Source organism: Passer montanus, unplaced genomic scaffold (genome assembly GCF_014805655.1).
Source record: "Passer montanus isolate IOZ18808 unplaced genomic scaffold, ASM1480565v1 scaffold29, whole genome shotgun sequence".
Classification (NCBI taxonomy): Eukaryota; Metazoa; Chordata; class Aves; order Passeriformes; family Passeridae; genus Passer; species Passer montanus.
The window spans coordinates 9,257,979-9,272,315 of record NW_024367596.1 but is presented as its reverse complement, the minus strand read 5'-3'; the positions used below and the strand labels follow the sequence as shown (position 1 = coordinate 9,272,315).

The following is a 14,337-nucleotide window of genomic DNA, read 5'->3' as shown; positions in this document are numbered from 1 at the left end:
AAATTGAGACAGGGCAATACCTTATTTGGCTAATGGGCATTTAGATTCAGTTTTTCTTAAGCTCCACTACATCTAATCAACTTCTGGTTTATTTTTTATAAATCTTGAAGGATGTCCTGACACTAATCTAGCTGTACTTGAAGTTTTTACTGCAGATTGTTCTGATGAAAGCTAATGAATACATTTATATCTAATTCAAAAGGAAATTATTCTTAAAATACAAATAAAACCAATTATCTTAGGAACTTGCGGAAGATGATACAAGTTTAGTGGTAGATTGGCTTGCAAACATTTTTACCTCTTTGGTGCATTGTTTAATTTCAGAGAGATGAAAAACATGCCTGCCCTTTATGATGTTTTCTGAACTTTACCAGGTTTGGATCAATTGAGAAACACATCCTGCTCTGTATCTATTGCAGACCTGCAGCAGGTTCTTCACTGTATCTTCTGGCCAGGCTTTTTGTGCAGCCACTGTCCTGCCCCCATGTCCAGATGTGTTAATGATGGTAATCCTTAAATATTGCTAGACCCCACTCCTGGTCCACTTTAAACTGAATGTTTGAACCATAAATAGATATTACTTTTATTTCCCATCCCTTGCTGTTACTTCTGTTTTCAAATTGCCAGTGTGATTTTATAGAGCCATGTCCCCATCAGATTTGAGCTGTGTCTGGTGGGTGCTGTTCAGTCAGTACATATCATACAATTCACTTGTTGTGCTGTACATGAGATAGTTGCAGTAAATTCCTGGTTTGGGAATAGCTGGGATCATTTTTGTCCAGAGAGAGACAGACAGAATGTTTAGTCTACACTGAATATATTGGTTTGTTGCATTTTTCTCTGCAAGTTTTCTGTTTTCTATATATTTCCCTTTCTATTGCACATCGCCTCCTTCAGAAATGAACACAGACTGTGTAATTAATATCTGCATTTCTCCTTTGTTAACTCATTCATGGATGAAATGAAACTTCTGTTAAGCTTTTTTTTTTTTTTAATTGCTACTGCACCAATAAAACAATGTGTGGAAATAGTTCTGTATAAAATGATTAATTAATGACCAATAGTTTAAAAAAAGTTATAAATATTTAGAATCTTTTGAAATATGATTGGGGACTCTTAATGAGGAATTTAGAAGATATATTTGACATTGTTCTTCAGTTCTCTGATGTTTCATTTTTCAGTGAGTTGTATAGTCTTTAAATATTTATACTAAAATATAAGTGCATGTTAGTGATGCTTCAGATGTTTCCATTTTTAGTCTCAGCTGTGAGACCAGTGTGATGTTTTTTTCAGTAGTCTGTATCTTTACTTACTGATGCTATCATATATTTATATATATTTATAATTTCATGTTTGAAAATTGCTGAAATATAAAGAAAAATGGCAGTAATGCATTAACCTTGAAGATGTGCAGCTTACAGGATTGAAGATAAGCTGCTCAAAGGATGTGATTTTAACTGGTCTGTGATCTAAGACACTTGAAGTGGAACGTGCTCCAAGATATGGGGGTCTGAGCTTTTAGTTTATCTTGTTGCATGCCTCCTGGGGGGAAAAGATGACAGTGGATTGTTAAGAGCCAGTGTAGCTAACTGTGATCCTCAGCTTTCAGTAGCCCAGTAGGGCTCTTGAAGGCAAAGCCTAATGAGAGCTATGATATCTGCAGATGTTGCAATTGTAAAGACTTTCAGAAAAAAAGCAGTTTAGGTCAACACCAAAAGCCAATCTGACCACCTTCTGTGTCCAGCTGACCTGGGTGGGTTTTTTTCATATTAATCTGTGTTAACAATCAACATCCTGGTTTTCATTCTGTTAATTTTTGCACTGGAGGCTTAAGAAAATTTTTCTTTCATCTCTCTTTGGAAGTAATGAAGAATTCAAAATTATCTTTGGTTTCTCAGAAATTCTAGGCTACTTACAAGCTAAGTATCAGCTTTTTATGGAGAGAATATGACATTTGTATATACATATGCATATATATATGCAAGAAATAACAGTCCCAGAAAGAAGTTCAGAGTTGAGGCTAAGGCAGTTGGGCTGGAGTCAGGCAGCTCCTCTGTGTTTTCACTGGTTCCAGTTTCTGGGGAGATTCAAAATTCATAGTGCAGGGTGTTTGTTTCTTGCAGAGGTTTCAAGAGCAACCAGTTTGTGAGTAAAACTAATAAAATGCCAGCTGTTAGGTTTTGCTGAGAATCTCTTGCTGCTGTCTTGGTGCATCTTTATTTTTCTTTATGATTTTGTTTGACTTCTGAAACAAACCAAACTGGGTCTTGGAGGAAGTCCTTCATCTGCAGCCCATTTATCACAGCAGTAAAACTGATCCTGATGTAGGGTGGAAACAAAACTGTAGCTGACTACACTGTTGAAGTCCCATGGGAGAAACTTCTTGAGTTTTTTGGCTTCTTTATTAATTTCATTTTCTGGTAACAGAACAAAGTTGAAGCTAGTTATGATGGGGTTTTTTTATGTACAGGTCTGGGTTCACTGACGTCTGTGGTTTCATGGCTTATGTAGGAGCAGCTGAGCAATTTTCAGATAAAATGAAGGAAATAATTGGGCCATTTTTTTGTCATCATTTTGCTGTTGTAGTAAAGTGTAATTGCAAAAGCACACTGCTTGAGTAAAACCAGTGTTAGGAAAAAAGGAAGGAACCAGTGCATTAAAGATAATTTGGTTTTCAAAAATAGATATTGCCTATCTTTCTAAGATACACAGTCCAGTTTTGAGACATGCCTTAGGCTTTAATGTAGGAATTTTAAGATGAAATTACTGGACTGTGTTATAGGAAGGTCATGCTAGAGGACTATGGTACATTGCTTCTGTCCTCAAAATATATTAAATCTACTCCAGGCTTAGAATTTTTACTGTGACTTTAAAGAGGAGAGAAAAAATTTGTGTTTGGAGATAAAATGTCTGCCCACTGAATCTCCAAATGTTATTCTGATATTTCATGTGATGTTATTTTCTGTGTTTAACTGGCAGTAATGACAGATATCTGCATTAGGACTGAGTAGGAGTAGCAGGTTGCTGAGTGTGAGTTGTGACAAACCATTTCTCTTTTTTAGGAGTGTTATTAAGATTTCTCACACTCTTATTTATTATTTCTCTCCATCTCCCACCAGAGGTCTCTACTCTGTAACCACATTGATTCAGCCATCAGCAGTCAGCAGAGTGGTGCTCTCCAGCAGGGAGCCAGAAGGGTGGATTTGGTTTGGGAGCCTGTGTGGGGCTTGGCACCAGTGAAGCAGAAACCTCCTCCATCAGCAGGGGGGCTGTCCCTCTTCCCTCTGGATTGTGCTGAATGTCACGTCAGCAGCTCGAGGGGCTGTGCTCTCAGTGAAGGGCCAGGGGAAGGAGAACATGGTCATGTTTTAAACATAGTCCCCAACTGGATTACCAGATGGAAATAATACCCATGGGAGCACAGTTGCAGCCTGGGACTGATTATGGGGGCTTTTTAATTTTTCTTTTGATCACTTGACGAAATTGTTTTGGATTTTATAAATTTTATGGGGTGTGGGTTAGGGTTTATATGGGCTAACGCTCTGTTAGGACTTTGTAATTACAAACATCTCAGCACTAAAGGAGTAAACAAATGTTGCTGCTTAAGCATTGATGCCAGCAGTGCTTTTGTGCACTGAGGTCCTGTTCCTCCAACACCCACTTTTGCAAGACTCTTTCCCACTTTTTGATCTTCCTTCTAAATCTCTGTTAAGTGAGAAGACATTTTTTGAAGATTAAGGTTTTGAGAAAACTGAGGAAAGTGGTGGGACCCATTAAGTTGCTGCAACTCCCAAAGTGGATTTATGGAAGACCTCCTGTCAAAATGTTTGACCGTTTTATGGATAGATTTGAGATAAAAGTATTTCAAATAATGGCCACAAATAAATTAAGTCTGGCCAAGAATCCAAAAACAATCAGTGTACATTAATGCTGATTTTATAATAAAAACTGTGTTAGAACTTCTGAGCCTGCAGATAAAAATATCCAAGTTAGTGATTCTATAAAATCCAGTTTTCTGAACAGGAATTTAATGATTAATGCTTCAGAGTGCATAATCACATCTCTGCCAGAAAGTGTTTTTCTCTTCTTTGGCTCACAGTCTGCCTGTTTAAATTATCTGAAGTAAGGCAAACAAAGGTGCTAAGGGTCTTTGTGCAAGAGCTGGTCTTCTGTGCAGCTGAATGCTTGGCCTCATTTATTGTAGGAGATGTGTCTCCTAGTCTCCACATCAGCTCATTTTTTAAAAAAACATTGTCTAAGCTGTTATTTGAGCAAGAGACTGATAGGTGTTTTTAAATGTGTCTTTCAGTCTGTCGTCTTCACTCATAGGGCACAACAGAATTGTTCTGTTGCCCAGCTTTTCTCTCATTCTTAACATTTGTCATCATGGCTTCATCTTAGAGGCAGCAGTTTCCAGCAGCTTGGTGTTTCCTTCTCTCTTGTGGTTTTTGGGGTTTTTTTTTGCTGGTGTTGAAGGCCAGGGAGGTTGTAAGGTGGTGTTGGTAGGTGGGATTCTTTCCCCATGTGGATGCTATGGGAAGACTCAGATGGAAGTGGTGGGTGGGGAAGATGTGGGTGCTTGCTGCCATTACTGCTGAGGCATGTCCCTATGAGCAGCCTCCAAAGCCTGGCTGCCTTTGGGTCCCTTGAGCAGTTCTGGAGGAGCACGGCAGCCTGTGTGCGGTGCTGCCTGTCTGATCAGCTGCATGAGAGAGAGGAGTGGAAAGAGGAGTTCAGGACTAGTTGTCAGAGGAGACCGTAGGAAAGTGTTGAAATGGGAATAGCTAGAGTAGAAATTAATTGATTATGTGTGTAGAGTATAACTGAAGTACGAGTGTGTCATTATATGAACATGTCTTCTGTCCCCTGTCACAATGAAAGAAGAGAATGAAGTAGATTATTGCTCAAAGTCTTTTTCATTACTGTTTTCTATGATTCAGCTATTCATTTAAATAAAACCCATGCTGGAGTATATTCTGTAGTGGTTTTTCTCTCTTTTGAGTTGTTGAGTACATTGACAGGCAATGATTTTACATGATGCCATAATTCCTGTGTACAAACAGGTACTGCTGCCACTTTCCACCCTCCATCTTTCAGTGGAGCAAATGTAAGAAAGGAAGCTAAAAGTAATGTGCTCTTGCCTTCTTCCTAGGTACATTTTAGTCTGAAATCAGTTTACAGCAGAAGTAAATGGCTTGCAAGACTGCTTATAGGATTGTGAATGTGACAATTAAAATGCTAGTCTGGGCTGCAGGACACAGTGAGATAGCATGAAGAGCCAGATGATGTTCCCTCTATAAACAGATATAATGAAATCACTTAGGATTTATAGTTTTACATCTTCTTCATGAGCATTTACCAACCAACTGCATTCCTGCATTGCTCTTCTGTTCATCGTGCCATGAGACTCAGTATGCTGAAATTGACAGTACTTGATATTATGGAGTGGTTTTTGTGGCATTAAAATTAAAGCAGGGATAAATATGACCATGAAGACAGGAAGGAGATCAACATATTAACACCTGTGAGTTCTGCACTGTTTCAGAAATACTCAATACTTGCAAAGCTGTTTGCATGAGCAACGTATGCTTCTGGCTGAGGGAAATTAAGGCTCTTTCATCTTCCAGCACTGGGCTGGAAGTTTTGTTGCTGTGTAGTGACCAGCAGGACACTGGTTTCCAACTGGGGAGGCATAGAGCATGTATACTCATTTCAGATCTCATAAAAGGCAGCAGCAGTCCCAGCATGACATTGTAAGGAGGCAGCAGTAGACCTTGCTCATAAACTGATTGGAAGTGTGTGTTGTATCAGCATTTCCTCCTGTGCTGTGATTTACAGCAGTAGGTGGGGGTGAGGAGGAGTTGGCAGAAGCCATGATTGCAAAAGGGAGTTTGGGACCCACCAGCCTTGAAGGCTGATTGAATGCTGGAGGGGAGTTTTGTGTCTGCTGATGGGAAATTTAGTACTGTGTGTCTCATGGAGGGTAAACCTCTGCTAATGGAAAGCTTGTCAAAAAGGCATGATTTCTGGAGATAAAGACTTCAGCCTCAATAGATGCATCATTCTGCTGGGTGATCTTTTAAGGGCAGAAAATAAGCACTAAGGAAGGCTTCAGTAGTGAGAACTGTGTGTGATTATGTGCAGTGATAGGGAAGTTTATTCATGTGTTTATTAATCTATTCTCTTAGCCCATTTGTTCCTCCCCTCTGGTTAAGTTTTGAGAAATGAAAAAACATACAGTGTGGAAGAACAATTTCAAATTTTCAGGTATGAACAGAATGAAGCACAATTTTGAAGCACAATACCATAGTTTGAAGAACACTAATCATAAACAATATTCTTTTTTTGCCTTTCTCTAGGACTCCAGAGCAGTGTCCGAGCGTGGTTTCTTTGCTGTCAGAGAGCTACAATCCCCACGTGCGTTATGGGGCTGCCATGGCTTTGGGGATCTGCTGTGCAGGCACTGGAAACAAGGTGAGGGCCACAAAGAAACATCTGTGGCCAAGACTGTTCCTGCTCCCTCCTGCAACAGACAGTGTGTGCAGACATCACCCGGGCAGATGGGTTTCTCACACATGTGCACTACCAGCCAGCTGGAGTACAGCACTACTTTAAATTCTTTCATTTTTTTGGACATAGAGTTTCTTTTCCTGCTTGTACAGAATAGGAAAGTGAGAATGTTTTTATACATTACTGCTACATTCTTGGAATTTTGTCTTCAAAACTTTTCTTAGAGTTTTGTTACTGTCAAGTTGCCACTGAATTTTTAATGTATGTTCAGTACTCCAAAATCAATACTGCTTTGCCCTTGGAGTGCCAGTGGCAGGAAAACAGCAGGTGTTTAGCTTAACTTCTAGCTCTTTTCATCTTTCCTGTGATACACAGTTCATGGAAGATCCATGTAGTAAAGCCAAGTGCAATGAAATTTAATTACATATATTGTAGTTTCAGGAGTGTAATTAACAGCCAGTACATTTTATGTATTCTCACTTTATAAGTGTCAGTGAGGGTTAATTCTCATGGATGGTAACAGACCATTTATAGTAGGATTCCCACTTCTGCTGAGGGAAGTGAGCACTCATTGGAACAAGCAGCAAGTAAACTTGGGATTAAGCTCCCTCTGCTTCTCCCACATGTGTATAATAATCTGTAGTGGTACAGAATTGCAGTTTCAGAACAGGTGCACAGACAAAGTCATATGTCATGCTTCTGAGTCTTTGATAAATCTCTTGCTTATCTGTCTCATCTCTTCCTGTATTAAACATTTGGTCTGTGGCTCTTGCGTGAGCGCTCCCGAGCGTCGCTTGTGCTGCCAAAAGCACAGAATGCTGACGTGCACTGCCTGCCATCTTTAGTAGCTAAAGCATGCAGATTTGAAAACAGATCTGAGAGTCCTATTTTTATCCAGGTCGTTTTATTCTCAAATGGAAGGTGGAATCAAGGAGTTAGTTATTTTTAACCTGCTGCATCTGACAAGTTAATTTAAGTGGAAATGCTTTTAGTCGCAAGAATGAGTCTTGTTTTATTTCCAGATACATTGTATGATGACCTAAACCATCTGATTACACAGAGACATGTCTTCCACAGCTCCTATTAGTGGGTTTTGAAGGCCCAAATAGATTCAATTTTGGAGATCAGAAAGTTCAGTTTTTGTCAGAGTGGGTGTTTCATCCATGGTGCTGAATGCTTGCCAAAGAGTGAATGAGTCACCTTCAGGTGAAGAAGTACAGCCTCCAGCATAGCTCAGATAGCAAAAGCAGTCTTACTGAAGGCATGATCTTATTTTAGAAGTGGTTCTTTGAAATAATGTTCTGTATAAAATTAACTTGTTTTTAAAAGCCTCACCTAATGGAAGTAACACCAAGAGGGGTCTGAACTGGGAATCTCTTGCACTCTGCTCTCAGTTGCGTTTGCTCATGTCCTCAGTTTTAGTAAGGACAGAAGGGCACTCTGAACAAGAGATTACTTAAAAGATGCCAAAAGCTGCAGGTTATAACAATAAAGTGTAAGGCCAAGAATTTGGAATCTAATGTGATGAACTCATCTGTTGCTTATACCTGTTGTTTAGCTGTTTGCCTTATACCTGTTGTATACCTGTCGCACTGTTTCTGCTGGTAGATATTGTTCTAGCCATCCATCACTTCTTTTTAGTGTTTCTTTTCTTTTTCTTCACAATTTTTAGATTAAAATCTACAGAACTACAGATTTCTGCTTCATTTGCCAAGAACAGGCAAAACATTTTTTAAAGTATGTCTGATAGCATCAATCTGATAACCTTCCAGTGGAGAATTGAATCCTGGCATTCTAAAAATAGTGGTATTAACTCAATGACTCTGTATTTCTTCATTCCTTTTAGGAAGCAATCAATTTGCTTGAGCCAATGACAAACGATCCCGTGAACTATGTGCGTCAAGGAGCTCTCATTGCATCTGCCCTTATCATGATCCAGCAGACTGAGATCACCTGCCCAAAGGTAGCATGTCACACCTCACATACCTCACGTGCCTCACGTGCCTCTTAGGTGGGAAATGGTCTTGGATGCCAAATCTTTAGTGCCTGGCACTGCATGTAAGCATTGGCAAGAGACTGCACATGTCTTGTAAAGAGCCAGAGCTGAATGTACATTGAGAAGGTCCTGCTTGGATTAGAGTGTGTGCTCTGAATGATGGGAACATGCCTGATGGATGGCAGCATTCTAACCCTGGGCACTACAGGAATAAATGCTCTTCCTTAAAGGCTCTCAAAGCATCTTGTAATGATAGAAAAGTGACAGTAAAGACATTGGTTTTGATGATAGTAAGCTTAATTTTGGATGTGGTCACCATGCAGAGAGGTTCTGTTACAGTAATGTTTCCTTTGTAGTTCAGGTGAAACAACTTCAGAACTTTCAGAACTGGCTTAGTGAGTTTCTAACAAATACTCCATATTTTAATGGAGTTTTCTAAAAGCTCATGAGGTGAGAAGGTTGCATATGCTGTGTTTAGCTTTTAAAAGTAGGTTCCCTGTGAGTGTGTGACAGGTGATGATGTGCAAACATTTGTACAGACTAAAAGTCCACATTGGAGAAGCTCTGAGTTCCACATTTCACCTGCTCTGCTGAGTGCTCAGGCAGAACAGTAGCTGGTACTTTCCTACTCATCTGCTGCATATTGGTTGCTTTTATTGATGTCATTTTAGAAATTGAACTGTGATAAAAACAGACACCTTTTTACTGCATTTGGATGAGAAGAAGGAAAAAAGCCTCTGTCCAGTGGAAAATTTTACTTGGGAAAGTCAGAGAAGGAGATCTACAAATGCAGGTGTCTGGGTATTTCTAAGTCACGGAACATGAAATTTGCTGGCAGACAGTTGTTTCCTTTGAATTATTAAAAAAAAAAAAGAAAGAAAGAAAAATGTTAGTTTTCACTCAGCAGAAACTGAAATGTTGTTTATATTATCAGAATTGTAGTTCAAGTGAATAAGCCAAGAATAGTAGTTCACTTGAATGGAGAACACTAGACTACTGTTGAATCCCCTTGTCTTCCAAGATACAAAGTTTCTGTAATGTGAAGTTGAATTATCTCTCTGTGGAAAGAAATTAATTGTTGTGTTTATTTTTTGTTCCTTGGTGAGGTGATTGGAATGCCAGGCCTCTATAGGAGATCAGGTTTAATCATTCTGTGTTGCTCTAGTACTGGACAAATTACATAGCTCTCCTGTGCCTCAGTTTCCCAGCAGAAAGAATTAAGGATTTATATATGAAAAGACATTATGAGGATTGATTCATTTTAGTTTGCAAAGCACCCTAATCCTCTTGGGATGGGAATTGCAGTCTGCTCTGAATTTAGCCATCCTAAAACATGAATCACTTGCTGAGTCTGCCTGTTGGAGTTTCTGGCTTTTTGAGATGATAGGTGAAAGACTCTGTTTGTCCTAAAGAAAAATGTGGGTAGGAAAATAGCTAGTGAAAACACAGATTGTTTGAGGTGTGTAATAAGGCAGATCTCTTTTCCCAAAGAAGTCTGGAAACCTTGACTTCCAAGTCATGTGTGATACTTCCGCTTGATAAAAGGATGGTTAAAATAGTTGGCCAGCAAATACAGGATGAGATGTATAATTTGGGAGTCAGTGGCTTGTTTAAAAATGGGGCCAGAAACTGAAAGAGCTTAATGCCAAATTGTTGCCTGATATAGATACAGAAGGCAATTAATTGTCTAATCATAGAAGTACTACAGATATTAAAAAACAAACAGAAACAAAATTCCAGATTAAAAAATAATAAAAAATACCTGAAATATTCTGCCAATTTAAGAACTAAACACAGAATACACACATTTTGCTTTTTATAAGTACCCCAAAAGTTGGTTATAACCGTTATTGTTTCTTGCTCAAAAGTAAAAGAAATATTTTGAGGGATATGCTTCCAATTAAGTTATTTATTATCCATGGGAAACTTTTTTTGGAGAGCTCTGCCAATATGAAAAAAAAAATTACTCAACTCTGATGTGAAGAGATGGAGTTCTTCAGAAAAGGAGCCATTTTTAGATTGCCAGGACATATTTTGATCTGATTAGATTCCTGAGTGACATGCTGGACACTTTGTGCCAAAGGGTCTGACTTGATGGATGTGGGTATTTGCATTGCTGAATAAGCACCTAGGAAGAGCCATGTGGTGATTTTTGCATCCCACAAGCTGTACAGTCTTGATGGGGTTACAGAGAAGCTAAATTTTATATATCATCTTGCTGCTTCTAAATACTGGGTGATGCTTTGCATGTGAGAGATGGTGATTTTTAAAAAGACTGTGTCATAGTGCCTGGCCAGCTTCCTGTCATTGCTGCTCACTTTTGTCTCTTCTGGGATTTTATATATTTTTTTAGTTAACTTATTATTAGTGAGCTTTGGGTTAGAAATACTTTCAATTCTCTGCTGATTATTTGGGGAAGATGGTAGCAAATAATCTTCCTTAAATAGTTCAGGATTTTTTTGGGAATAAAATGCTGTCAGAGTTTTGAGAGCTGAGCATTGCAACACCAAAATGCCAGGAATAAACAGAGATTTAAGAATCAAAGTATTTTGGTTTAAAAAAAGCCATTTTATTGTGAGAAAAGGGTAGATGTATGCCTTTGAATAAGCTTCATTGTGATCTTCCCTTTGTGTTTGTCCTCCTCTTTGTTGTGCTCAATCTTTGTTTAAATGAATAATTCAAAGAATTTAAATTTAAATAAAGAGTTTAAATAAAGGATTGTGAAATAAAGAATTGTAATTACATTAACTCATTGAACTTGAAAGTTATTTAAGGGCCAAAAAGGGATATCAAGTGTTGAGTAAAGATGGTTTGGTCTCTTTGGAGTTGAAACAATTCCTCCATGTGCAGCCAACATGATTTTTCCTGACCTCTGTTGATAGATTTAAGAACCATATTAGTACCAGATATAAAATATTAACAAGTTTATTTTGTGAAATTGAATCCTAAATTACAGATGTGATGAGATCATCATACCCAGAAATCAATGACAACTTCAGGATATGTTTGTGACCTGCGGGGTCAAATTAAAAATTAAGTCAGCGGGCTTGGAGACAAACTACATGTCAAACTACTTGAAAAAGTAAATTCAATTCCTGGTTTTGTGTTAGGATAGTCATCTTGGCAAAATGAGAAAATAATAAACAAGGTCAAGCCTTTTCCTCCTTTCTCCTTCAGTCATAATGGCCTGTTGTCTTTAAGATGTGAAGACACCAGGACCAGATTGCTGTTGGGATTTTTTTCCCCCATTTAGATGAAATGCTAGGTCTTGCTAGGGTGCAAGAATGATTTTGCAATATTCTGGTAGCACATTTATTTTATGAAAGCCTTCTACTATAAGATGCTTCTGCACACTCCTTCAAGAGGGCAAGTGTATGCAGAAAAACTTAATCTTTTGAAGAAGATAAATACAACATGCAAACAGTTTAAAACCTATTTTATTAGATTTTATTAATGCTCTTGTTCTTAAGAGCTTGCATTTGCCAGAAGCATCGTGCAAATCTCCTGCCAATATTTCATGTAATTAACTGTTTACAAAATCTTGTTCTTGGCAATCTCTTGGGCTTCATGTGCATGAATATTGACTGGTGGAGGGAGAAGTGGTAAATAGCCTGATAAATGACAGCCCTTGGTGGTAGGAAATGGTGCTGTATCGTTCTCTTATCTCCAAGTCTCTGTTGTTTCCTCCCTGTTTCCAAGGTTCTGTGTTTGGCTCCATTTGAACTCAGTGCCATGCCATTTTGGCCAGCACTAGTTATCAGAATGGGGTGTGTGTTTTGTTAGAAAGATGAAATGAGTCATTGTCTACATTTTAGTGTTCCTCCTGGAAGCTGCCCAAATAAACTTCTAGGTAGCATTTCCAAATGCTATAGATTTTAAGTGCTTGAAGATTTCAAGGGAGAAACAAAGCTTGTGGGTTTCATAGCATGTTAAATAAACTTGCACAGTAGTTTGGGTTTGCTTCTTGTGTGGTTTGAAGGAAAAATAATAGCAGTTAAAAGGGCTTTACTAGACAAACTCTGGCAGGTTTTGCTTTGACAGCTTAAGAAATGGCTGGCTGTTGACATCTTGCTCTGTTTTGTAGGAGGTGAGTGCCCCAGCACCTTTTCCCAAGAGCTGGAGCATTAGCTCCATGTGAGGTTAATTCCTTCCTGAACTGCTGCAGCCAAAGCAGGCTTTCCCCTGCAGCAAGGAATGTTTTCAGCTGGGACCGGATCCAGTCAAAATTCCCATTCCAGTGAAGCATTTGCTTTGTAGGAACAGCCTGAACAAGCATGTGGGCCTATTATGCATTTGAGTGTTGAGACCTTTGGTCTCAGTCCTTGGTCTGGGTTGGCCTGGCCCCTAAGTCTGAGCAGGATAGTCTCTCACCTTTTCATAGAACAGTTCTGCTTCCATTGACTTTAAACTCTGGAAAGGGCACACTTACTTAGTGCATTTTCCAGGCCTGGCAGTGATCCTTGGCTCACAATGCACAGGTGTGCAGAACTTATATGCTCTTGAGATGGAATTACATATTTTGTATTTTTATAATAGATGGCATAAGGAGTGTTTCTTACTGCAGCTGTTCAGTGTTTGTTCATTGAATGCCTGCTCTCAGCTGATCTCTTGTAACCTGTCCCTGTCACCTGGAGAGGTGGCAGTCGATGTGCTCAGGTAAAGCAGCCAGGTTTCTGTCCTTGGTCCCTTGTCAGAGTGTCAGACACCTCTCTGCCCTGCACAGGGTCCTGGTGCCAAAGCTGGCAGGTTCCTGGTGGGCTTGTTGCCTGGGTTGTTCCTGTGCTCTGGACAAATGTACACGTGAGTAGGAGCGGAGGAAGGTGTGTTAGGGAAGGGGTGCTCTCAGGGGCAATGCACCATGACCAGGGAGGTGGATGATTTTTCTTTCTAGCCCTTCTCACCTTCCCAAGTGAGGTGTTCCTGCCCTCTGTTCCAAGGCTGCTCTGTCAGTTCAGACACCAGTGTAAATATCAGCAATTCTGCTGAATGCCTTCTCACCCAGGGTTTAGTTCTCTGAAGATTTGATTACAGTGTGAATTCTGGATTACAGTCCACCAAATGAGCTTTGTAACATGTGTGTTTTCATAAATATTCCAAACCCAGAAGCTAAGCCCAGAGTCAAGGGAACAATGTGATCTAAACAGAGGCACTGGAATTCTGCTGCTTTGCTCAACAGACAAATAGTTTCATCTGTTACTTCTGTTTCCTAGTGTGTCTGTTCCAAATAATACCTGAAGGCTTAGGTTCACCTGGTCTCCATGTGGCTGCTTTTGAGGCCCCGTTCCAGGCTGCAAATGCAAACTAAGGTGTTTTTCCAGTGACAAAGAGGTCAGATTTAAGAAGCAAACCATTTACATTGAACATGTAAATCTCAGTGTAAGCTTTTATAAATAAAAATTGTGAGAACTTGAAAAAGCATAAATGGAGTGAAGCAAGAGCAAAGTTTGGTCTGCATAGCCAGAATAAACCCTGCATTGTGCGTGCAGTATCTCCCTGCCACATATCTGTCTGTGTGGCTGCCCTGATAATTTATGTTGCTCCTTTTTCTTAGTTTTAATAATTGCAAAGTCACCTTCTTTGGGGGACTAATAACTAACAACATTATAATGCAAAAAGGAATTGGTGAGTACAGAACTAATATTAGCACACAAATTGTTGGACTTCACGGAAAAATGGAAATAGCTGCTGTTTTCCCCTGACAGTTTTAATAAATGCATTCTGCTCTTCCAGAGAATTGTTGTTTTGTTCAGCTTTGGTTGCTCTGGTGCTTCATGGTAGTGAGACTGTCCATTGGTGGGAAACAGTCATTTTAATGCAGTCCTGTTTAGCGG

At 39.3% G+C, this 14,337-nt stretch overlaps 1 protein-coding gene across 1 annotated transcript in view; it reads left to right on the top strand.

The window, feature by feature from the left end:
* The window catches only part of PSMD1 (proteasome 26S subunit, non-ATPase 1), a 64,478-nt gene that overhangs the window by 36,941 nt on the left and 13,200 nt on the right, over window positions 1–14,337 (top strand). Inside the window, exons 17-18 of the mRNA XM_039713435.1 lie at window positions 6,360–6,474; window positions 8,357–8,473. Coding sequence (XP_039569369.1) covers window positions 6,360–6,474; window positions 8,357–8,473 — 232 coding nt within the window. The remainder of the gene's footprint in view (window positions 1–6,359; window positions 6,475–8,356; window positions 8,474–14,337) is intronic.